The 25,986-nt window shown below is 38.1% G+C and overlaps 1 protein-coding gene across 2 annotated transcripts in view; it reads right to left on the bottom strand.

Annotated features, from left to right (window-relative positions):
• Nucleotides 1-25,986, bottom strand: part of AREL1 (apoptosis resistant E3 ubiquitin protein ligase 1) — a 1,112,453-nt gene that overhangs the window by 190,368 nt on the left and 896,099 nt on the right. For both annotated transcript variants that reach the window (XM_044074621.1, XM_044074622.1), the window contains one exon: nucleotides 556-681. In XM_044074621.1, the coding sequence (XP_043930556.1) occupies nucleotides 556-681 (126 nt within the window). The remainder of the gene's footprint in view (nucleotides 1-555; nucleotides 682-25,986) is intronic.

The raw sequence follows: 25,986 nt of genomic DNA, 5'->3' as shown, positions 1-25,986 counted from the left end.
TATAAAACTAACTGACTAACTAATAGTCTTACTATTCAAAGTTTGTCAAAAGTGACAAGATTAAGAAAGTGTTCAGCTTGTAAACAAAATAAACACTGATGGTGACAATGTTTTCACTCAATTTGTCTGCCAGCAGCAAAATAGTTATGAACAGGGAGAGCCCAAGAGTTTTCTACTGAAGAGGTGCGCAATTACTCTGAAGAAAAATGTTACAAAAAGTACCTAAAAAGGATTTGTCTAAAACACTACACAGATCAGTATCTCCAGTAGTACAAATCTGACCTGTGCTAAACAAGATGGACGGAAGAAGTGAGATAAGCACTAATAAAACACTTGTTATATTAGGGTCCTTCGCAAACAGACGTGCACTAAAGGCATGAAAATCAGCATTAGACCTCATAGGAGATGATGCATAATTATGGGGGGGGGGGGGGACAGACATTATGATTTACTGTTACATTGATGCTTTCCTGAACATCTACTCTACAACAGGCCATGTGGTGTATAATTAAACCACCTGAGGTAGTCAAGCAATGAACGTACAGCACAACTTACCTTTTCTAACTGGCCAGACTTGTTGTACTTCTCCTCTGCAAAGACAAGATCCATCCCTTCAACATCATTCTTCAGGATGAAACAAACTTTTGTCTTATAGAACTCCTGGTCATCTGTTTCAAAGTACTACAATAGAGAGACAATGGGCATTAGCTTCATGTGCAATGTTTATATCCCACTTCTGGTTAAGATAAATTTACTCATCTATGAAACACAGTCATCCACAACCCTACATAAGCAAAATACTGAAAAAATAAAATAAGTATAATACTCCCTCTAACAGGAGATCTTTATGAGAGACAAGTACTATGACAATGAAAACATACCTGCTTCCGTTTAATTTGCTAGGTGCTTTGCCATTTCCTAGCAGTACGTGTGTCATCCAGCATAAGCCTCCATTAGTCTGGAGAGTATTATGTATTAACATCCAAGTTTCACTAAACTGTACATTGTTATCTGTGACTGTTGCTTACTTTTACCGAATGCTGTATTGCTATGTATCATGATCTCACCTGTATGCAAGTCACCTTTCCATTTGCTTTTCTTTGGTCACCATTTAATATAGTACTTTTTGCTGGACAGCCTTATTCTCCCCTTAAAAGAGTTAAGCAGCATAAAGTGACATTGGTCTTATAATGTCAAAATGAAGACAGACATTAGTGACCACATACTCAGCGTCAACAAGGGCTTGTGTACAACAGAACAAGCATTGCTGGAAAATGCTTCAGCCCACGAAGAATCCATCAAAAGTAAAGGACACTTACATGTTTTGATTAACAAAATACAAGTAAGAATAAAAAATGTATTACAGGGATGCAATGACAAATTTTATTGCTTAAAATAACTCTTTCTTAAAACTGTGAAGAAACATTCCAACAGCACAACATATATCCAAAAAAGAAGTTATGTACTCACCATAATGCTCTATATGTTTGTAGTCCATCTCGCCCTTCATTCTTACATATGGGCTCGGAGCCGATCCTCAGCTCCGACTCGGCCTATTACAAAGCTTAAAGTCTCTTAGTTGGCTCATGGCTAGGTAGGTATCCCATAGTGCACTAGTACAATTCACAGATCTTGTTTGCTGCTAAACTATAGATAGACAAAAACTAAGATAATCCAGAAAGAACAACAATAATGAAAGGTCTCCATCCTATCAAGGTAGCACTAGCCTGTCTCCAGATCCTTTCAGGACGGGGGTAGGTGGGTGGGTTCGTAAGAATGAAGGGCGAGATGGACTACAAACATGGAACGTTATGGTGAGTACCTAACTTACTTATGTTCTGTAGTCCTATCTCGCCTTCATTCTTACATATGGGACAGTGTCCCTAGCACCTTATTCCTGGGTGGCTCACGGGGAAATACTCCTGAGTACCGTGGAACCAAAGGAGGCTCTACTCCTTGAGATCAGGTCCAATTTGTAATGAGTGATAAAGGTATGAGGAGGAGCCCAAGTTGCTGCTGCACAAATACTGTCAATTGGAGCTCTGGCTTGGAAGGCAGAAGATGTAGACTGGGATCGTGTAGAATGAGCCTTAATCTTGAACGGTCGAGTCTTTCCTTTGGAGGAGTAAATGGAGGAAATACAGCTTGAGATCCAATTAGATAGGGTCACTTTAGAGACTGGCAGACCTAGTCTAGAATCCAAAAAGGATAAGAACAATTGGTCTGACTTTTTGAGTTCCTTAGTCCTGTGGAGGTAGAACTGTAACTGCCTGTGAACATCTAACTGGTGAAATTTGTATTCTGCTGCATTAGAATGATTGGGCAAAAACACTGGTAATTCTATAGTTTGGTTCAAATTAGAGTGAGAGCAAACTTTAGGGATAAAGGAAGGATTTGTACGAAGAGAAACTCTGTCTTTGTGGAAAATCAAGTAAAGAGGCTTTATAGACAGTACTTGTAACTCTGATATTCATCTAGCTGATGTGATGACTACTAGAAACAAAGTCTTCCAAGACAGAAATTTCAGTAGGCACGAATGAGCAGGTTCAAAGGGTGGTGAAGTTAACTTGAACAGGACAAAGTTCAGATCCCATGAAGCTACCGGTTCCTGAAAGGGGGGTCTCAGCAAGGGAGCACCTTTAAGGAAGGTCTTACACAATCTGTGTGACATCAGGTTAGACTCATGTTGACCCAAATGAAAATTAGATATCGCTGCCAACTGAACCCTAATTATGGTGGCAGCAGCAGACCCCTGATGGAAGAGTTCAGACAAAAATTCTAAAACCATTGGGATGGATGCAGTGTACGGATCTACATTCCTTTCTTCAGCCTAGTTGGAAATCCCCCTCCATTTGCTAGTGTATAACTTCCTAGTGGAAGGTTTATGCGAAGACGTAAGGATGTGGGTCACAGCAGGTGAAAAATCATGAAGCCTGACAAGGGATGGAATTGGAGCAGCTACGCTGTCAAGTTGAGGGTGTGGAGGCAGGGGTGAAGGGAGCCGGACGTGTGTCAAGAGGTCTGGACTGGGTCCAGACTCCATGGATCGTCTAGTAGATGAGGCCCGAGAAAGAGGAACCAAATCTGACGAGCCCAGTAGGAGTGATGAGAATCATTTTGCTTCCCAACAGTTTTGGTTTCTGAATCACTTTGGATACGAGAGAAAAGGGAGGGAAAGCATAAAGGAGTCCCAGGTGCCAATCGTGAACAAGTGCGTCTTTCGGTGACTCCCCCGGAGGGGGGATAAGGAAAAAGTAGCTTCTGCATTCGGAGTTGATCAGACTGGCGAAGAGATCACATCAATGGTGTCCCCATTTGCAGAAGATCTGTTCCACTATTTCCTGATTCAGAAACCACTCGTGAGTTTGTTGGCTATCACACTGGTTGTCCCTGGGATGTGCGTTGCCACCAGAAAGCACTGGGAAGATATTGTCCACTTCCAAACATGAATAGCCTCTCGACAAAGGGGTAAGATCTGGTTCCACCTTGTTTGTTGAGGTACCATACCACTGACATGTTGTCTTCTGACTGGATTGCTATCGTCCCTAGAGGAAGAGAGTCATGAAGTGCTTGCAATGCTAGAAGCACTGCCCTCATCTCTAGGACACTGATATGCAGGTGAGCCTCGTGATCTTGCCATGTGCCTTTGAAAGTCCTGCCTAGATAATGCCCCCTCACCCTATCTGTGAGGCATCCGTGGTCACAGTAGCAACGGGTTGGCGAGGAAGGAATGGGGTACCTTTTGTCAGTTGGTCGGGTTCAATCCACCAATGAAGGTCCTTTTTGCAAGACTCTGTTATGAAGATGTGGTGAGATAGAGGCAGTTGTTGCAAGGACCACTAGGACGATAGAGGCCACTGGAAAATTTGCATATGTAATCTGGCGAGAGGGACTAACATTATGGTGGAGGCCATGGTCCCTAAGAGTTTCAGCACTGTCTTTGCCTTGACTTTCTGTAGGGGAAGTACACGGATAATTTGTTGTCTGATGTTCTGCGCTCTTTCTGCAGGTAGACAAGCTAACATGGTGACTGTCTCTATTTCTGCACCTATAAAAGTCACAAAGTGAGAGGGCAATAAGGCAGACTTTTCCCAATTTATTGTAATCCCCAACTGGGAACAAAGTTGGATAGTGGAATTTCTGGTTTGTAGGAGTAGATGCCAGGTGGAGGCGGTTAGGAGCCAGTTGTCCAGATACGGAAATACTTGAAATCCTAGACATCTCAGGTGAGCTGTCACTACCACCATACATTTGGTGAACACCCTGGGGGCTGTAGTGAGACCAAAGGGCAGAGCACAAAATTGGTAATGACCGGCTCCCAGCCGAACGCCTAAGTGACTCCTCGATATTCTGTCCATTTTTATATGGTAGTACGCATCTTGAAGGTCTATGGAGCACATCCAATTGTCTTTCCCTAACAGAGGGAGTATAGACTTTCTGGATTCGTTTAGTTTGCTGAGGTCCAAGATGGGCCTCCAGTCCCCTGTACATTTTGGCACTAAAAAGAATCTGGAGTAAGTTCTGAATCCTATCTGGTCTGCGGGGACGGTTTGGATGACACTGTTTGCGAGCAATTTTTTCACTTCTACAGTTGCTTGATCCCTGTGATTGGTGGAACATCTGGGATCTTCTTGGAAGTGTAAGTTGGAAGAGAAAAGGGTATGGAGTAACCTCTGGTAATTATTCTTTGTACCCATGTGTCTTGTGTGATGTTTAGCCAGGCTTCTGGATACAAAGAAATGTGACTCCCGACTGGCTCCAGAGAAGCACTGCCGGGCCCCACATCAGGAGGGCTGATAGAGACGGCCTCAAAGTGAATCACGGCCTCCCTGGTTTTACGGGCCGCCCCTGCCTCTGGGGTGACGTCTACCATTAGCTCCTCCTCCTCTGCTTCTGAAGGAGGAGTCACCCTGTGCATCTGGGAAAAATCTCTGGGACTTCTTGAACCACAAAATTGCAAACACACCAAAGGTGAATGAACGCCAGGAATACAGGATACTGTGCTGGAAACACTTAATTTATTGACATAAAATAGGTTGAGCGCTTTCTACAGAAGTAAATCTGTCTTCTTCAGAACATCATAGCATGGAATCATGACGCTTATATATCATAATTGAAGTAAAAAGCCCGCCCTAAATTGTAATTAAACAATAAATCAATTATTAAAACAGTGCTATCTTACACATTTCATACAAATGCAATGTATACATCTTGCTACATAACCACACTGAAAATATAGTTCATATAATTTACGAACCCTACTAATCTAAAAAGCATTAAATATCTAAATCACTATTTTATATATACTAAATAAGCAAAATCACAAATTATTAAAAACAGTTATATAATGCCATTTGATTATTTTTCTAAAAGTGGAATAAAATGCCTTCTAAAGTGGCTATCAATCAAGATATGTATAATATATATCAATCATGATATTGGTAGAAAAAAAAAAAAATATTTGTGAGTTGAATTTATAAAATAAAATATATATATATGTAACATATTGCCCAATGCATGTAACACATTATGTGACATATGATATATAATATATAATATAATATATGACATACAATATAATATAGAATGCAAACATTATGTAAATACTATAATGAATATAACAACATATTGCACAATTTATTGAACTAAACCCTGACTAGTGGTTTTGTAGGAATCATTTCATTAAGGCCTGGGGGGGTGGCTGCATCCAACCTTATCTGCCACCTGATTTCCCGTTCCCCAACAACAGCTTTTATGTTACCCCCTCGGGGGTTGGGGAAAACAACATCTAGAATTGCAAACTTGAATAGCTTGCACTGTGGACTATTAATAAGATGTCTTGATAGTGCATTATTAATGTCACACTTCGTTATACAGTATATATGATCATATATCCTGTTTTTAAGACAGCGGTCCTTCTTACCCACATAGAAACTCTTGCAGGTTTGACAAACACTTAAATATATAACATGCTTAGATAAACAATTACCATTAGAAAACCAAATCTTACTCTTTAAACAATTGTTCAAAGTGATGTTGGGTGTATCCAAAATATAATTGCAATAATTACATTGGCCACATCTTCTAGTGCCTGTCCTCTTCACATTAATGTTTTTCTGGAATTTAGATTTTAATTCAATTATTCTTTTTAAGTTATTTCCAGTTTTATACACGAAGTGTGGCTCATCAGTAATCTTGCTTTTAATGGTCTGGTCACTGGTCATGATATTCCAATTTGTGGTAATAATCTTTTTTACCTCTTTTGAATATTTACCATATTGGATAATACATGACCTTGTGTATGTGTTTGTATTTTTGCTCTCAGCCGCTTCCCTCTGACCCGCTATATTGAACTAATATCTCCTGCGGGTGTAGATTTGGATATACCCACCCCCAAAAGTGGCTTATATTTTAATCCCCATTCATTCTTGACATATCCTGTGATGTCTTTCACCATATTGGGTGGATATCCCTTGTCCAAGAACAATCGGCCAATATATTCCAATTCTTGGTCCACTATATGTCTCTCAGTAGTCATCGTGCAGCACGAATGCACTGCCCTTGATAATGCCCTCTTGGTGTTATATGTATGTGCACTACTATAGTGCAGGTAGCCATTACTGAAAGTATCTTTTCTGTGGATTTTGGAGTGAAATTCATTGTCCTTGCTGTAGATCTGGACATCCAAGTAATTTATACTGTGCCTATCATATTGATGGGTGAATTTGAGGTAATCCGTAGTATTGTTGATGTAACTAATGAATTCATACAATACTTCAACTTCACCTTCCCAAAGTATAAAGATATCGTCCAAATAACGGACATATCTTTTAATAAAGGACATCAATTTGAATTTAAAATGAATTCCACTTCCCAGTCCAACAGTACCATATTGGCATAAATAGGAGCACAGGCAGTGCCCATGGCTACCCGTTTTCTGTCTATAATACTCCCCTCATAATAGATGTAATTATGGGTTAGAACAATGTTCATAAATTCTGTGAGGAGGGAGATGTCATCCTGGCCTAGTCCACTCACCCTCGCATACTACTAATAAATCTAGATATTCCGTCATCCTTAGGAATACAGGAAAATAAATCCTGTACATCTATTGTCACATAAATTAATCTGGGGACCATAGTTCCTTTTTAAACAGGCCCAAAACTCCCAGGAGTCTTTCATAATATGTTCAACTATATCATAAATATGTTTGAGTTTATAGTGGATGACTTGTCCAAAGGTAAAGGCTTTACTGGCACTGCCAGATATGATAGAGACGAAGGGTGGATCATATATATCCTTGTGGACCTTAGGAATGCCCGTAATAGTCGCCAGAATGGGAAATTCAACTTTAAGAAATCTGTATAGATCTTCATTTATTCTATTTTCCACTATGAATTCTTCTAAGTATGAATCAATTCGACTGTGGGCTATGTTGACCTCATTGATAGAAGAGGGAGTATACTGTGTGGAATTATTTAGAAGATTGAAAATTTTACTTTTATATTGTTCCTGATCATAGAATACTATTCCCCACCCTTGTCCAGTAAGAATGCGAATATTATTGTCACACAGTGCTTGAATAGCATCCATCATGTCATTACCAAATTGTTGCCCTTTGTATTTGTACTTACATTTGTTATATAAGGAATATACCTCAGTATTTACTACATTTTCAAAAGATGTCAGTGTGTTACACATGGGTGGAGTGAAAGTACTCTTTTCTTGAGTCCCTCAATCTGATTTGAACTAATACTGTTCTGATTTTTAAAAATATACCCAAATTTAATTTTCTCATAAACAATTTTAATTCAACTAGGGTATCTGTTATATCAAACTTGGTGTCAGGTATAAATTTCATACCCTTAGAAAATTTGAAAAATTCGGTAATACCGGATGAGAAGTATAGTTATAAATCTTAATATCTCCACAGGAGTGTAGAATACTATTTTCCTTGGCATCTGAGTTAATACTTCCCTCTGTAATACTATTAGGAACAACATCTAAATATCTGGGGTTGGAATTATGAAGATTCACTGATGGTTGTATCTCCGGTTCCTCCAGGAGTTCTTTCCTCTCCCCTTCGGTTCCACCGTTCTCCATTTGTCCCTCCCATTGTCTAAAAAACAGTCATCTTCCCAGTTGTATTGATTAGGATATCCTTCATCCTGTACAACTTCACTAACATAAGCAGCAGAGCGATTTGTGTATCTATTTTTTGTAATAAATTTACCATCATGCCCATTTTTCCATCTATAAGCTGTCCCTTCTCATATTGTACTATATCCCTTTGTAGTTTTATACTTCCTTTCATAGGTCTTTTGATACATATTTTCCATATTCATATTGTTTAAAATAAAGTTTGTCCCACTGTGTAAACATTAAATCATCCTTAATCTGTTTATCCAATCTGTCTATCTCATTAAACAACGTACTAATTTTGAATCATTACATTCCACAATAAATCTGATAAACTTCCTACCAAACTCATCAAACATATCGTTGCAAATCTTGATATTCTGTGCATTCATTTCAATCCCCAATGGTTCCTTAAAGAACCGCAGCCCCATGGGTACAATCCCACTTTCCAAACATTTGTGCAAATATAAATTTTCAACCTGAAGGTTTTTAACCTTTGTTAAATTGTTACCAAAAGTAAAATTAACTTTTTCAAGGATGGGTGATTCCTCCTTCACCAACAGAATAAAAATTTGAAACCGCTTGTGGAATGTCCTTGAAATCAAGCGGCATATCCATAAATTTATCTAAACAATAATCATGTCTTTTCAAACGATCCACTTGAGTAGATGCAGCAACTTCATTGGAAATTACAGTACCTTTCTTAGGTGCCTGAATGGCGCCTTTCCCTTTGTCCTCCCCACCATAAGTACGAACCGGTGGAAGACGTTTAGGTTTGGCACCTGATATGAGACAACGGTCGTCTTCTGTGTTGTCTACATTGACTGTCGTAGTATTTGAAGCTGAAAAAAAGCCACGGCTGCCCCCTTCGTCACATACATCCTTCCTCGGTGTTCGCCTGGACGGTAAAGGGGAGGAAAACCTCCTCTGTGCGTTAGGAATATCGTCGTCACTGGCGTTACCCATAGAGGAGCGGGTGAACGTAGCAACCTGCGGGTTAGGTTGAAACTGTTTATTTGGAGCAGTACTAGCCGGCGTCAGTAGTTCAACAAGTCTAGTAATTTCCCCTCGAAGAATGGTCATCTCAGAATGAATTTTATCTATCTCGTCCCTCGAAACGAGATTGGAAACATTAAGCATCTCCTGCATGGAATCCATCGAAAACAACGTAATAAAGATGATAATCCCAGCGAAACAACAAAATTGCAAACACACCAAAGGTGAATGAGCGCCAGGAATACAGGATACTGTGCTGGAAACACTTAATTTATTGACATAAAATAGGTTGAGCGCTTTCTACAGAAGTAAATCTGTCTTCTTCAGAACATCATAGCATGGAATCATGGCGCTTATATATCATAATTGAAGTAAAAGCCCGCCCTAAATTGTAATTAAACAATAAATCAATTATTAAAACAGTGCTATCTTACACATTTCATACAAATGCAATGTATACATCTTGCTACATAACCACACTGAAAATATAGTTCATATAATTTACGAACCCTACTAATCTAAAAAGCATTAAATATCTAAATCACTATTTTATATATACTAAATAAGCAAAATCACAAATTATTAAAAACAGTTATATAATGCCATTTGATTATTTTTCTAAAAGTGGAATAAAATGCCTTCTAAAGTGGCTATCAATCAAGATATGTATAATATATATCAATCATGATATTGGTAGAAAAAAAAAAAATATTTGTGAGTTGAATTTATAAAATAAAATATATATATATGTAACATATTGCCCAATGCATGTAACACATTATGTGACATATGATATATAATATATAATATAATATATGACATACAATATAATATAGAATGCAAACATTATGTAAATACTATAATGAATATAACAACATATTGCACAATTTATTGAACTAAACCCTGACTAGTGGTTTTGTAGGAATCATTTCATTAAGGCCTGGGGGGGTGGCTGCATCCAACCTTATCTGCCACCTGATTTCCCGTTCCCCAACAACAGCTTTTATGTTACCCCCTCGGGGGTTGGGGAAAACAACATCTAGAATTGCAAACTTGAATAGCTTGCACTGTGGACTATTAATAAGATGTCTTGATAGTGCATTATTAATGTCACACTTCCTTATACAGTATATATGATCATATATCCTGTTTTTAAGACAGCGTCCGTCTTACCCACATAGAAACTCTTGCAGGTTTGACAAACACTTAAATATATAACATGCTTAGATAAACAATTACCATTAGAAAACCAAATCTTACTCTTTAAACAATTGTTCAAAGTGATGTTGGGTGTATCCAAAATATAATTGCAATAATTACATTGGCCACATCTTCTAGTGCCTGTCCTCTTCACATTAATGTTTTTCTGGAATTTAGATTTTAATTCAATTATTCTTTTAAGTTATTTCCAGTTTTATACAGAAGTGTGGCTCATCAGTAATCTTGCTTTTAATGGTCTGGTCACTGGTCATGATATTCCAATTTGTGGTAATAATCTTTTTTACCTCTTTTGAATATTTACCATATTGGATAATACATGACCTTGTGTATGTGTTTGTATTTTTGCTCTCAGCCGCTTCCCTCTGACCCGCTATATTGAACTAATATCTCCTGCGGGTGTAGATTTGGATATACCCACCCCAAAAGTGGCTTATATTTTAATCCCCATTCATTCTTGACATATCCTGTGATGTCTTTCACCATATTGGGTGGATATCCCTTGTCCAAGAACAATCGGCCAATATATTCCAATTCTTGGTCCACTATATGTCTCTCAGTAGTCATCGTGCAGCAGAATGCACTGCCCTTGATAATGCCCCTCTTGGTGTTATATGTATGTGCACTACTATAGTGCAGGTAGCCATTACTGAAAGTATCTTTTCTGTGGATTTTGGAGTGAAATTCATTGTCCTTGCTGTAGATCTGGACATCCAAGTAATTTATACTGTGCCTATCATATTGATGGGTGAATTTGAGGTAATCCGTAGTATTGTTGATGTAACTAATGAATTCATACAATACTTCAACTTCACCTTCCCAAAGTATAAAGATATCGTCCAAATAACGGACATATCTTTTAATAAAGGACATCCAATTTGAATTTAAAATGAATTCCACTTCCCAGTCCAACAGTACCATATTGGCATAAACAGGAGCACAGGCAGTGCCCATGGCTACCCCCGTTTTCTGTCTATAATACTCCCCCTCATAATAGATGTAATTATGGTCTAGAACAATGTCCATAAATTCTGTGAGGAGGGAGATGTCACCTTTGGACAAGTCATCCACTATAAACTCAAACATATTTATGATATAGTTGAACATATTATGAAAGACTCCTGGGAGTTTTTGGGCCTGTTTAAAAAGGAACTATGGTCCCCCAGATTAATTTATGTGACAATAGATGTACAGGATTTATTTTCCTGTATTCCTAAGGATGACGGAATATCTAGATTTATTAGTAGTATGCGCAGGGTGAGTGGACTAGGCCAGGATGACATCTCCCTCCTCACAGAATTTATGGACATTGTTCTAGACCATAATTACATCTATTATGAGGGGGAGTATTATAGACAGAAAACGGGGTAGCCATGGGCACTGCCTGTGCTCCTATTTATGCCAATATGGTACTGTTGGACTGGGAAGTGGAATTCATTTTAAATTCAAATTGGATGTCCTTTATTAAAAGATATGTCCGTTATTTGGACGATATCTTTATACTTTGGGAAGGTGAAGTTGAAGTATTGTATGAATTCATTAGTTACATCAACAATACTACGGATTACCTCAAATTCACCCATCAATATGATAGGCACAGTATAAATTACTTGGATGTCCAGATCTACAGCAAGGACAATGAATTTCACTCCAAAATCCACAGAAAAGATACTTTCAGTAATGGCTACCTGCACTATAGTAGTGCACATACATATAACACCAAGAGGGGCATTATCAAGGGCAGTGCATTGCACGCATGACTACTGAGAGACATATAGTGGACCAAGAATTGGAATATATTGGCCGATTGTTCTTGGACAAGGGATATCCACCCAATATGGTGAAAGACATTACAGGATATGTCAAGAATGAATGGGGATTAAAATATAAGCCACTTTTGGGGTGGGTATATCCAAATCTACACCCGCAGGAGATATTAGTTCAATATAGCGGTCAGAGGGAAGCGGCTGAGAGCAAAAATACAAACACATACACAAGGTCATGTATTATCCAATATGGTAAATATTCAAAGAGGTAAAAGATTATTACCACAAATTGGAATATCATGACCAGTGACCAGACCATTAAAAGCAAGATTGCTGATGAGCCACACGTGTATAAAACTGGAAATAACTTAAAAGAATAATTGAATTAAAATCTAAATTCCAGAAAAACATTAATGTGAAGAGGACAGGCACTAGAAGATGTGGCCAATGTAATTATTGCAATTATATTTTGGATACACCCAACATCACTTTGAACAATTGTTTAAAGAGTAAGATTTGGTTTTCTAATGGTAATTGTTTATCTAAGCATGTTATATATTTAAGTGTTTGTCAAACCTGCAAGAGTTTCTATGTGGGTAAGACGGACCTGTCTTAAAACAGGATATATGATCATATATACTGTATAAGGAAGTGTGACATTAATAATGCACTATCAAGACATCTTATTAATAGTCCACAGTGCAAGCTATTCAAGTTTGCAATTCTAGATGTTGTTTTCCCCAACCCCGAGTAACATAAAAGCTGTTGTTGGAACGGAAATCAGGTGGCAGATAAGGTTGGATGCAGCCACCCCCCCAGGCCTTAATGAAATGATTCCTACAAAACCACTAGTCAGGGTTTAGTTCAATAAATTGTGCAATATGTTGTTATATTCATTATAGTATTTACATAATGTTTGCATTCTATATTATATTGTATGTCATATATTATATTATATATTATATATCATATGTCACATAATGTGTTACATGCATTGGGCAATATGTTACATATATATATATTTTATTTTATAAATTCAACTCACAAATATTTTTTTTTCTACCAATATCATGATTGATATATATTATACATATCTTGATTGATAGCCACTTTAGAAGGCATTTTATTCCACTTTTAGAAAAATAATCAAATGGCATTATATAACTGTTTTAATAATTTGTGATTTTGCTTATTTAGTATATATAAAATAGTGATTTAGATATTTAATGCTTTTTAGATTAGTAGGGTTGTGAAATTATATGAACTATATTTTCAGTGTGGTTATGTAGCAAGATGTATACATTGCATTTGTATGAAATGTGTAAGATAGCACTGTTTTAATAATTGATTTATTGTTTAATTACAATTTAGGGCGGGCTTTTACTTCAATTATGATATATAAGCATCATGATTCCATGCTATGATGTTCTGAAGAAGACAGATTTACTTCTGTAGAAAGCGCTCAACCTATTTTATGTCAATAAATTAAGTGTTTCCAGCACAGTATCCTGTATTCCTGGCGTTCATTCACCTTTGGTGTGTTTGCAATTTTGTTGTTTCGCTGGGATTATCATCTTTATTACGTTGTTTTCGATGGATTCCATGCAGGAGATGCTTAATGTTTCCAATCTCGTTCGAGGGACGAGATAGATAAAATTCATTCTGAGATGACCATTCTTCGAGGAAATTACTAGACTTGTTGAACTACTGACGCCGCTAGTACTGCTCCAAATAAACAGTTTCAACCTAACCGCAGGTTGCTACGTTCACCGCTCCTCTATGGGTAACGCCAGTGACGGCGATATTCCTAACGAGAGGAGGTTTTCCTCCCTTTACCGTCAGGCGAACACCGAGGAAGGATGTATGTGACGAAGGGGGCAGCCGTGGCTTTTCAGCTTCAAATACTACGACAGTCAATGTAGACAACACAGAAGGCGACCGTTGTCTCATATCAGGTGCCAAACCTAAGCGTCTTCCACCGGTTCGTACTTATGGTGGGAGGACAAAGGAAAGGCCATTCAGGCACCTAAGAAAGGTACTGTAATTTCCAATGAAGTTGCTGCATCTACTCAAGTGGATCGTTTGAAAAGACATGATTATTGTTTAGATAAATTTATGGATATGCCGCTTGATTTCAAGGACATTCCACAAGCGGTTTCAAATTTTTATTCTGTTGGTGAAGGAGGAATCACCCATCCTTGAAAAAGTTAATTTTACTTTTGGTAACAATTTAACAAAGGTTAAAACCTTCAGGTTGAAAATTTATATTTGCACAAATGTTTGGAAAGTGGGATTGTACCCATGGGGCTGCGGTTCTTTAAGGAACCATTGGGGATTGAAATGAATGCACAGAATATCAAGATTTGCAACGATATGTTTGATGAGTTTGGTAGGAAGTTTATCAGATTTATTGTGGAATGTAATGATTCAAAAATTAGTACGTTGCTTAATGAGATAGACAGATTGGATAAACAGATTAAGGATGATTTAATGTTTACACAGTGGGACAAACTTTATTTTAAACAATATGAATATGGAAAATATGTATCAAAAGACCTATGAAAGGAAGTATAAAAACTACAAAGGGATATAGTACAATATGAGAAGGGACAGCTTATAGATGGAAAAATGGGCATGATGGTAAATTTATTACAAAAAATAGATACACAAATCGCTCTGCTGCTTATGTTAGTGAAGTTGTACAGGATGAAGGATATCCTAATCAATACAACTGGGAAGATGACTGTTTTTAGACAATGGGAGGGACAAATGGAGAACGGTGGAACCGAAGGGGAGAGGAAAGAACTCCTGGAGGAACCGGAGATACAACCATCAGTGAATCTTCATAATTCCAACCCCAGATATTTAGATGTTGTTCCTAATAGTATTACAGAGGGAAGTATTAACTCAGATGCCAAGGAAAATAGTATTCTACACTCCTGTGGAGATATTAAGATTTATAACTATACTTCTCATCCGTATTACGAATTTTTCAAATTTTCTCTAAGGGTATGAAATTTATACCTGACACCAAGTTTGATATAACAGATACCCTAGTTGAATTAAAATTGTTTATGAGAAAATTAAATTTGGGTGTATTTTTTAAAAATCAGAACAGTATTAGTTCAAATCAGATTGAGGGACTCAAGAAAAAGAGTACTTTCACTCCACCCATGTGTAACACACTGACATCTTTTGAAAATGTAGTAAATACTGAGGTATATTCCTTATATAACAAATGTAAGTACAAATACAAAGGGCAACAATTTGGTAATGACATGATGGATGCTATTCAAGCACTGTGTGACAATAATATTAGCATTCTTACTGCGGACAAGGGTGGGGAATAGTATTCTATGATCAGGAACAATATAAAAGTAAAATTTTCAATCTTCTAAATAATTCCACACAGTATACTCCTCTTCTATCAATGAGGTCAACATAGCCCACAGTCGAATTGATTCATACTTAGAAGAATTCATAGTGGAAAATAGAATAAATGAAGATCTATACAGATTTCTTAAAGTTGAATTTCCCATTCTGGCGACTATTACGGGCATTCCTAAGGTCCACAAGGATATATATGATCCACCCTTTCGTCCTATCATATCTGGCAGTGCCAGTAAAGCCTTTACCTTTGGACAAGTCATCCACTATAAACTCAAACATATTTATGATATAGTTGAACATATTATGAAAGACTCCTGGGAGTTTTTGGGCCTGTTTAAAAAGGAACTATGGTCCCCAGATTAATTTATGTGACAATAGATGTACAGGATTTATTTTCCTGTATTCCTAAGGATGACGGAATATCTAGATTTATTAGTAGTATGCAGGGTGAGTGGACTAGGCCAGGATGACATCTCCTCCTCACAGAATTTATGGACATTGTTCTAGACCATAATTACATCTATTATGAGGGGAGTATTATAGACAGAAAACGGGTAGCCATGGGCACTGCCTGTGCTCCTATTTATGCCAATATGGTACTGTTGGACTGGGAAGTGGAATTCATTTTAAATTCAAATTGGATGTCCTTTATTAAAAGATATGTCCGTTATTTGGACGATATCTTTATACTTTGGGAAGGTGAAGTTGAAGTATTGTATGAATTCATTAGTTACATCAACAATACTACGGATTACCTCAAATTCACCCATCAATATGATAGGCACAGTATAAATTACTTGGATGTCCAGATCTACAGCAAGGACAATGAATTTCACTCCAAAATCCACAGAAAAGATACTTTCAGTAATGGCTACCTGCACTATAGTAGTGCACATACATATAACACCAAGAGGGCATTATCAAGGGCAGTGCATTCGTGCTGCACGCATGACTACTGAGAGACATATAGTGGACCAAGAATTGGAATATATTGGCCGATTGTTCTTGGACAAGGGATATCCACCCAATATGGTGAAAGACATCACAGGATATGTCAAGAATGAATGGGGATTAAAATATAAGCCACTTTTGGGGGTGGGTATATCCAAATCTACACCCAGGAGATATTAGTTCGAATATAGCGGGTCAGAGGGAAGCGGCTGAGAGCAAAAATACAAACACATACACAAGGTCATGTATTATCCAATATGGTAAATATTCAAAAGAGGTAAAAAAGATTATTACCACAAATTGGAATATCATGACCAGTGACCAGACCATTAAAAGCAAGATTACTGATGAGCCACACTTCGTGTATAAAACTGGAAATAACTTAAAAAGAATAATTGAATTAAAATCTAAATTCCAGAAAAACATTAATGTGAAGAGGACAGGCACTAGAAGATGTGGCCAATGTAATTATTGCAATTATATTTTGGATACACCCAACATCACTTTGAACAATTGTTTAAAGAGTAAGATTTGGTTTTCTAATGGTAATTGTTTATCTAAGCATGTTATATATTTAAGTGTTTGTCAAACCTGCAAGAGTTTCTATGTGGGTAAGACGGACCGCTGTCTTAAAACAGGATATATGATCATATATACTGTATAAGGAAGTGTGACATTAATAATGCACTATCAAGACATCTTATTAATAGTCCACAGTGCAAGCTATTCAAGTTTGCAATTCTAGATGTTGTTTTCCCCAACCCGAGGGTAACATAAAAGCTGTTGTTGGGGAACGGGAAATCAGGTGGCAGATAAGGTTGGATGCAGCCACCCCCCCAGGCCTTAATGAAATGATTCCTACAAAACCACTAGTCAGGGTTTAGTTCAATAAATTGTGCAATATGTTGTTATATTCATTATAGTATTTACATAATGTTTGCATTCTATATTATATTGTATGTCATATATTATATTATATATTATATATCATATGTCACATAATGTGTTACATGCATTGGGCAATATGTTACATATATATATATTTTATTTTATAAATTCAACTCACAAATATTTTTTTTTCTACCAATATCATGATTGATATATATTATACATATCTTGATTGATAGCCACTTTAGAAGGCATTTTATTCCACTTTTAGAAAAATAATCAAATGGCATTATATAACTGTTTTTAATAATTTGTGATTTTGCTTATTTAGTATATATAAAATAGTGATTTAGATATTTAATGCTTTTTAGATTAGTAGGGTTCGTAAATTATATGAACTATATTTTCAGTGTGGTTATGTAGCAAGATGTATACATTGCATTTGTATGAAATGTGTAAGATAGCACTGTTTTAATAATTGATTTATTGTTTAATTACAATTTAGGGCGGGCTTTTTACTTCAATTATGATATATAAGCATCATGATTCCATGCTATGATGTTCTGAAGAAGACAGATTTACTTCTGTAGAAAGCGCTCAACCTATTTTATGTCAATAAATTAAGTGTTTCCAGCACAGTATCCTGTATTCCTGGCGTTCATTCACCTTTGGTGTGTTTGCAATTTTGTTGTTTCGCTGGGATTATCATCTTTATTACGTTGTTTTCGATGGATTCCATGCAGGAGATGCTTAATGTTTCCAATCTCGTTTCGAGGGACGAGATAGATAAAATTCATTCTGAGATGACCATTCTTGAGGAAATTACTAGACTTGTTGAACTACTGGCCGGCTAGTACTGCTCCAAATAAACAGTTTCAACCTAACCCGCAGGTTGCTACGTTCACCCGCTCCTCTATGGGTAACGCCAGTGACGACGATATTCCTAACGCACAGAGGAGGTTTTCCTCCCCTTTACCGTCCAGGCGAACACCGAGGAAGGATGTATGTGACGAAGGGGGCAGCCGTGGCTTTTTTTCAGCTTCAAATACTACGACAGGCAATGTAGACAACACAGAAGACGACCGTTGTCACATATCAGGTGCCAAACCTAAACGTCTTCCACCGGTTCGTACTTATGGTGGGGAGGACAAAGGGAAAGGCGCCATTCAGGCACCTAAGAAAGGTACTGTAATTTCCAATGAAGTTGCTGCATCTACTCAAGTGGATCGCTTTGAAAAGACATGATTATTGTTTAGATAAATTTATCGATATGCGCCTTGATTTCAAGGACATTCCACAAGCGGTTTCAAATTTTTATTCTGTTGGTGAAGGAGGGAATCAGCCATCCTTGAAAAAGTTAATTAATACATTTGGTAACAATTTAACAAAGGTTAAAAACCTTCAGGTTGAAAATTTATATTTGCACAAATGTTTGGAAAGTGGGATTGTACCCATGGGGCTGCGGTTCTTTAAGGAACCATTGGGGATTGAAATGAATGCACAGAATATCAAGATTTGCAACGATATGTTTGATGAGTTTGGTAGGAAGTTTATCAGATTTATTGTGGAATGTAATGATTCAAAAATTAGTACGTTGCTTAATGAGATAGACAGATTGGATAAACAGATTAAGGATGATTTAATGTTTACACAGTGGGACAAACTTTATTTTAAACAATATGAATATGCGGAAAATATGTATCAAAAGACCTATGAAAGGAAGTATAAAAAACTACAAAGGGATATAGTACAATATGAGAAGGGGACAGCTTATAGATGGAAAAATGGGCATGATGGTAAATTTATTACAAAAAATAGATACACAAATCGCTCTGCTGCTTATGTTAGTGAAGTTGTACAGGATGAAGGATATCCTAATCAATACAACTGGGAAGATGACTGTTTTTTAGACAATGGGAGGGACAAATGGAGAACGGTGGAACCGAAGGGGAGAGGAAAGAACTCCTGGAGGAACCGGAGATACAACCATCAGTGAATCTTCATAATTCCAACCCCAGATATTTAGATGTTGTTCCTAATAGTATTACAGAGGGAAGTATTAACTCAGATGCCAAGGAAAATAGTATTCTACACTCCTGTGGAGATATTAAGATTTATAACTATACTTCTCATCCGGTATTACGAATTTTTCAAATTTTCTCTAAGGGTATGAAATTTATACCTGACACCAAGTTTGATATAACAGATACCCTAGTTGAATTAAAATTGTTTATGAGAAAATTAAATTTGGGTATATTTTTAAAAATCAGAACAGTATTAGTTCAAATCAGATTGAGGGACTCAAGAAAAGAGTACTTTCACTCCACCCATGTGTAACACACTGACATCTTTTGAAAATGTAGTAAATACTGAGGTATATTCCTTATATAACAAATGTAAGTACAAATACAAAGGGCAACAATTTGGTAATGACATGATGGATGCTATTCAAGCACTGTGTGACAATAATATTCGCATTCTTACTGCGGACAAGGGTGGGGGAATAGTATTCTATGATCAGGAACAATATAAAAGTAAAATTTTCAATCTTCTAAATAATTCCACACAGTATACTCCCTCTTCTATCAATGAGGTCAACATAGCCCACAGTCGAATTGATTCATACTTAGAAGAATTCATAGTGGAAAATAGAATAAATGAAGATCTATACAGATTTCTTAAAGTTGAATTTCCCATTCTGGCGACTATTACGGGCATTCCTAAGGTCCACAAGGATATATATGATCCACCCTTTCGTCCTATCATATCTGGCAGTGCCAGTAAAGCCTTTACCTTTGGACAAGTCATCCACTATAAACTCAAACATATTTATGATATAGTTGAACATATTATGAAAGACTCCTGGGAGTTTTGGGCCTGTTTAAAAGGAACTATGGTCCCCCAGATTAATTTATGTGACAATAGATGTACAGGATTTATTTTCCTGTATTCCTAAGGATGACGGAATATCTAGATTTATTAGTAGTATGCGAGGGTGAGTGGACTAGGCCAGGATGACATCTCCCTCCTCACAGAATTTATGGACATTGTTCTAGACCATAATTACATCTATTATGAGGGGGAGTATTATAGACAGAAAACGGGGGTAGCCATGGGCACTGCCTGTGCTCCTATTTATGCCAATATGGTACTGTTGGACTGGGAAGTGGAATTCATTTTAAATTCAAATTGGATGTCCTTTATTAAAAGATATGTCCGTTATTTGGACGATATCTTTATACTTTGGGAAGGTGAAGTTGAAGTATTGTATGAATTCATTAGTTACATCAACAATACTACGGATTACCTCAAATTCACCCATCAATATGATAGGCACAGTATAAATTACTTGGATGTCCAGATCTACAGCAAGGACAATGAATTTCACTCCAAAATCCACAGAAAAGATACTTTCAGTAATGGCTACCTGCACTATAGTAGTGCACATACATATAACACCAAGAGGGGCATTATCAAGGGGCAGTGCATTGCTGCACGCATGACTACTGAGAGACATATAGTGGACCAAGAATTGGAATATATTGGCCGATTGTTCTTGGACAAGGGATATCCACCCAATATGGTGAAAGACATCACAGGATATGTCAAGAATGAATGGGGATTAAAATATAAGCCACTTTTGGGGGTGGGTATATCCAAATCTACACCCGCAGGAGATATTAGTTCGAATATAGCGGGTCAGAGGGAAGCGGCTGAGAGCAAAAATACAAACACATACACAAGGTCATGTATTATCCAATATGGTAAATATTCAAAAGAGGTAAAAAAGATTATTACCACAAATTGGAATATCATGACCAGTGACCAGACCATTAAAAGCAAGATTACTGATGAGCCACACTTCGTGTATAAAACTGGAAATAACTTAAAAAGAATAATTGAATTAAAATCTAAATTCCAGAAAAACATTAATGTGAAGAGGACAGGCACTAGAAGATGTGGCCAATGTAATTATTGCAATTATATTTTGGATACACCCAACATCACTTTGAACAATTGTTTAAAGAGTAAGATTTGGTTTTCTAATGGTAATTGTTTATCTAAGCATGTTATATATTTAAGTGTTTGTCAAACCTGCAAGAGTTTCTATGTGGGTAAGACGGACCGCTGTCTTAAAAACAGGATATATGATCATATATACTGTATAAGGAAGTGTGACATTAATAATGCACTATCAAGACATCTTATTAATAGTCCACAGTGCAAGCTATTCAAGTTTGCAATTCTAGATGTTGTTTTCCCCAACCCCGAGGGGTAACATAAAAGCTGTTGTTGGGGAACGGAAATCAGGTGGCAGATAAGGTTGGATGCAGCCACCCCCCCAGGCCTTAATGAAATGATTCCTACAAAACCACTAGTCAGGGTTTAGTTCAATAAATTGTGCAATATGTTGTTATATTCATTATAGTATTTACATAATGTTTGCATTCTATATTATATTGTATGTCATATATTATATTATATATTATATATCATATGTCACATAATGTGTTACATGCATTGGGCAATATGTTACATATATATATATTTTATTTTATAAATTCAACTCACAAATATTTTTTTTTTTTCTACCAATATCATGATTGATATATATTATACATATCTTGATTGATAGCCACTTTAGAAGGCATTTTATTCCACTTTTAGAAAAATAATCAAATGGCATTATATAACTGTTTTTAATAATTTGTGATTTTGCTTATTTAGTATATATAAAATAGTGATTTAGATATTTAATGCTTTTTAGATTAGTAGGGTTCGTAAGTTATATGAACTATATTTTCAGTGTGGTTATGTAGCAAGATGTATACATTGCATTTGTATGAAATGTGTAAGATAGCACTGTTTTAATAATTGATTTATTGTTTAATTACAATTTAGGGCGGGCTTTTTACTTCAATTATGATATATAAGCGTCATGATTCCATGCTATGATGTTCTGAAGAAGACAGATTTACTTCTGTAGAAAGCGCTCAACCTATTTTATGTCAATAAATTAAGTGTTTCCAGCACAGTATCCTGTATTCCTGGCGTTCATTCACCTTTGGTGTGTTTGCAATTTTGTTGTTTCGCTGGGATTATCATCTTTATTACGTTACTTCTTGAACCACATCTTACCACCTCTCTGACTCTTAGGATATGGTCTAGAGGGGACAGTAAAACATACTCGAACGACAGAGAGAGTTGTCCCTTCTTGTTCGCACCTGGTGAGTGTATCTTTTGCCTTAGATCCAAACAATGAAGGACCGTCAAAGGGGGTGTTGGTAAAGGTAGACTTGAACGGCTCTGCAAAATTACATAAGCGCATCCAGGAGTGTCTCCTGAGGGAAACTCCTGAACCTGCTGCCCTGCTCGCTCCATCAGCTGCATAAGAGATCAGGCACATGGAGGTGTTCACGATGGAATTTAAGGTGGACAACTGAGCAGACACCTTCTCAGGGACTCCTTCAGTAGATGTACCTTGAAGAGTATCTCCTAACTCCTTAAGGAGATCTCTTTGAAGCCTCGTAAAATGTGTTAGATAGTTCAGCGATCTGAGAGTGAAGGCCACTGAAGAAAAGATATGCTTCCCGAATCTGTCCATTGTTCGAGACTCCTTATTCGGCAGATGGACAGATGAAGAAGTCTCCACTAACAACTTCTTAGTGGCCGCTGCCACGACCATGACATCTACAGGCATGCCCTTGGATAAAAACTTTTTCTCTTTGGGGGCAGACAGAAATTTATTGGTCTTCTGGGAACTGGCTCCATGGCATCAGCAGTCTCCCACACCTTCCGACTCAGACAAGATCTAAAAGTTCATCAAAAGGTGGAGACACCCAAGAGGCCGAAGGTTGAGACCAGAAAGCCTTCAGGTAAACTGACTCCTCATCAGAAGGGGTGACAGTGGACCAGCTGCCTCTCTGCTTAAGGATCTCTAAGATGTCTACAACGGAGACATCATCAGAGGATGACTTGGAGGACCCTTCTGACTCCTTGAGGTGAGTGTCAGAGGTAATGGACTCATCCTGGGAGTCTACATGTTTCCTCTTGCATGTCCTCTTTTGAGGGGGCTCCTCAGAAGGGTAGTCTGGGGAGGTCTCGGAAGACTGGGGGCCACCAACCGGGGGCTCCTGAGGCTGCGGGTCTCTGCTGTCAAGAGAGAGAGAGTAGGTGCTGAGACGGAGGTCAGTGCCCGAGGGGGAAGAGCGTCAGTACCCTTGTGTGGAGCTGATGAGCGAGACAGCACTCATCATCTCGAAAGCAGATCTCTCCAGCTCCGAAGACCGCTTCGGCTTCGAGGAAATGGAGGAAGTCATCAGCTCCAGAGAGACCAGCTCAGAGATTGATGTAGGGTCCGAGCTCACCCTAGCCGATGCACCGACAGGGAGACTCGGAATTGAAGAGGTTCGGGTCCAAGTGTCCCTGTTGGGGCCAACTGGTGAGCTTCAGCTCCTAGACACCACAGATGGCGCCAAAGGTGTCGGGCGGAATTTGGCTCCGAGACAGCCTTGAGGAGAGCTGGAACCGAGGGTTGCACAAGTGGCACCAAAAACTCCGGCTCCAAAGGCCCAACATGGCTTGGAGGAGGAACCACAACAGGGGGGATGGACTCAGGTGGTTTCGGAACCGACTGGGTCAGAGCCAACAACAATTTGGGCAAGGCAGACAACTTCAGGAATCTAAGCACTACTCTCTCTACATCTTCCTTTGACAGACTCCTGGAAGATCTGGATGACAGGGTAGGTGATCTGGGTCTCTGCAGAATTGGAGATCTTAAGGTTGGGGAGACCAGCAAGGGATCTTTGGACAGGCTCCGATGCAGTTTTTCAGCAGTCGGGTCTAAAATGCTTGGGGTCGACACTGACATGCCAATATCAACAACCTCGACCGGCTCCAAAAACAGTGGAGCCGAGGAGGCAGAAGTCTTATCCAGTTTAGATTGTTTATGAGGAGGTTCCGATACACTAGTCGGCGCCGGAGAATACCTCTTGGCTGACTTAACCGTCTTTTTCTTGGAAGAATGTGATTTCGAAGAAGAAGAAGAACTCGCTAAATCTTCCTCGAAGGAAGGCTTGAGGAGACCTTTCAAAATTAACTTGTTCTTCCGCTCCCGGAGAACTCTGGGGCTGAAGGAATGGCAGAATAAACAAGTTTCCTGCAAATGAATGGCTCCAAGACAATACACACAATTACTATGGCCATCCGTAATTGACATCTTCTGGGAGCACTTTATGCATTTTCTGAAACCCGAAGGTTTGTGGTCTTTAGACTCTTTAGACATGACAATGAGCTAAGGACAGGAACACACAAGCACAACGAGGACTAGGTCCTCTAACTTAAATGGGCCTAGCCCTGAGGAAAATACAAAATTAGCAGATGACTAGGTCCTTTAACTTAAACGGACCTAGCTAGATAGGCTAAGTCATAGAAAAAGGCCAGAAACTAGTAGCAGGCAAGGAACTAGCAAACGACACTGCACACAAGCTAAATTTCGAAAGTTCAAAATTAGAAAACCTAGGCCCAAAAGGCAGACCCGCAGAGAAAAACTCTGCAATAATCAACAAACATTGCACACAATATAATAGTAAATATAAGCGAGAAAAAGGGTCCTAAAGACAGACCTAAGAAACCGCAACGTTAATTAGAAAACTAGCACACAGGATACCAAAACGGAGAACAACAAGGGTCAACGGCCAACCAGTTCTCAATAAACTAATTAATTTAAATGCCAAAAACACTCCAAAAAGTCTGTAAATACTCCTAACACTACTAAACACTATCTAAAAAGGATAATTAGCTACAGAAAAACAGTAAGGTGATAATACAAAAAGTTTTAAACTTAGCCACGGCCAAGCAAGAAGCACTTCTGAACTCGTAGACGTGGCAAACGAGATCTGGGGATTGTACTAGTGCACTATGGGATACCTACCTAGCCACGAGCCAACTAAGAGACTTTGAGCTTTGTAATAAGCTGAGTCGGAGCCGAGGATTGTCTCTGAACCCATATGTAAGAATGAAGGCGAGATAGGACTACAGAACATCAGGAGTTAATCAAAACAGCTATCATTCTGTAACTGATTTTGCCAAATATGTGAATATCTAGACAGAAATAAAAAAAAATGATGTACTCACCATAACAAGAGATTTGTGCTGTCTATTTTCATCTGGTTCAACTGATGGGACTCGGATCTGGTTTCAACACCTCCAAATATGTAGCTTCAGCTTATGCTGGAGAAACTGGAACCCTTGTGAAACAATTCTGATAAGAAATCCAGTATGGAAGGGAGTGGTATGGAAGGGAGATCTAAACCTTTTTCTATTGCCCAGAAAGGAAACCTTTTCCATTTACAGTAAAGTCTCACGTAACATACAAGGTCATGTCAAACCCTGAGCTGTTGGACATGCTTCACTTAAAGAAATCCCAATCCCTCAGAGCCACACGCTCCAGGGATCTATACCTTGTCATAACAATGAACAAAACATGCTGGAGGGATAGGTTCCTGACCCAGAGACTCCCCATACTTTGGAATAGACTGCCCATACATATCAAGCAGAGCACTTCCTTGGCCCTCTAACAAAAGCAACCTTGACGATTGGATGGGAGATAGGAAATTCACCCCAGGGATCATGTCAG

This window comes from Protopterus annectens, chromosome 6.part0, assembly GCF_019279795.1.
Source record: "Protopterus annectens isolate FY-2018-M chromosome 6.part0, PAN1.0, whole genome shotgun sequence".
NCBI lineage: Eukaryota > Metazoa > Chordata > Ceratodontiformes > Protopteridae > Protopterus > Protopterus annectens.
This window is presented reverse-complemented; position numbering and strand designations above follow the sequence as displayed.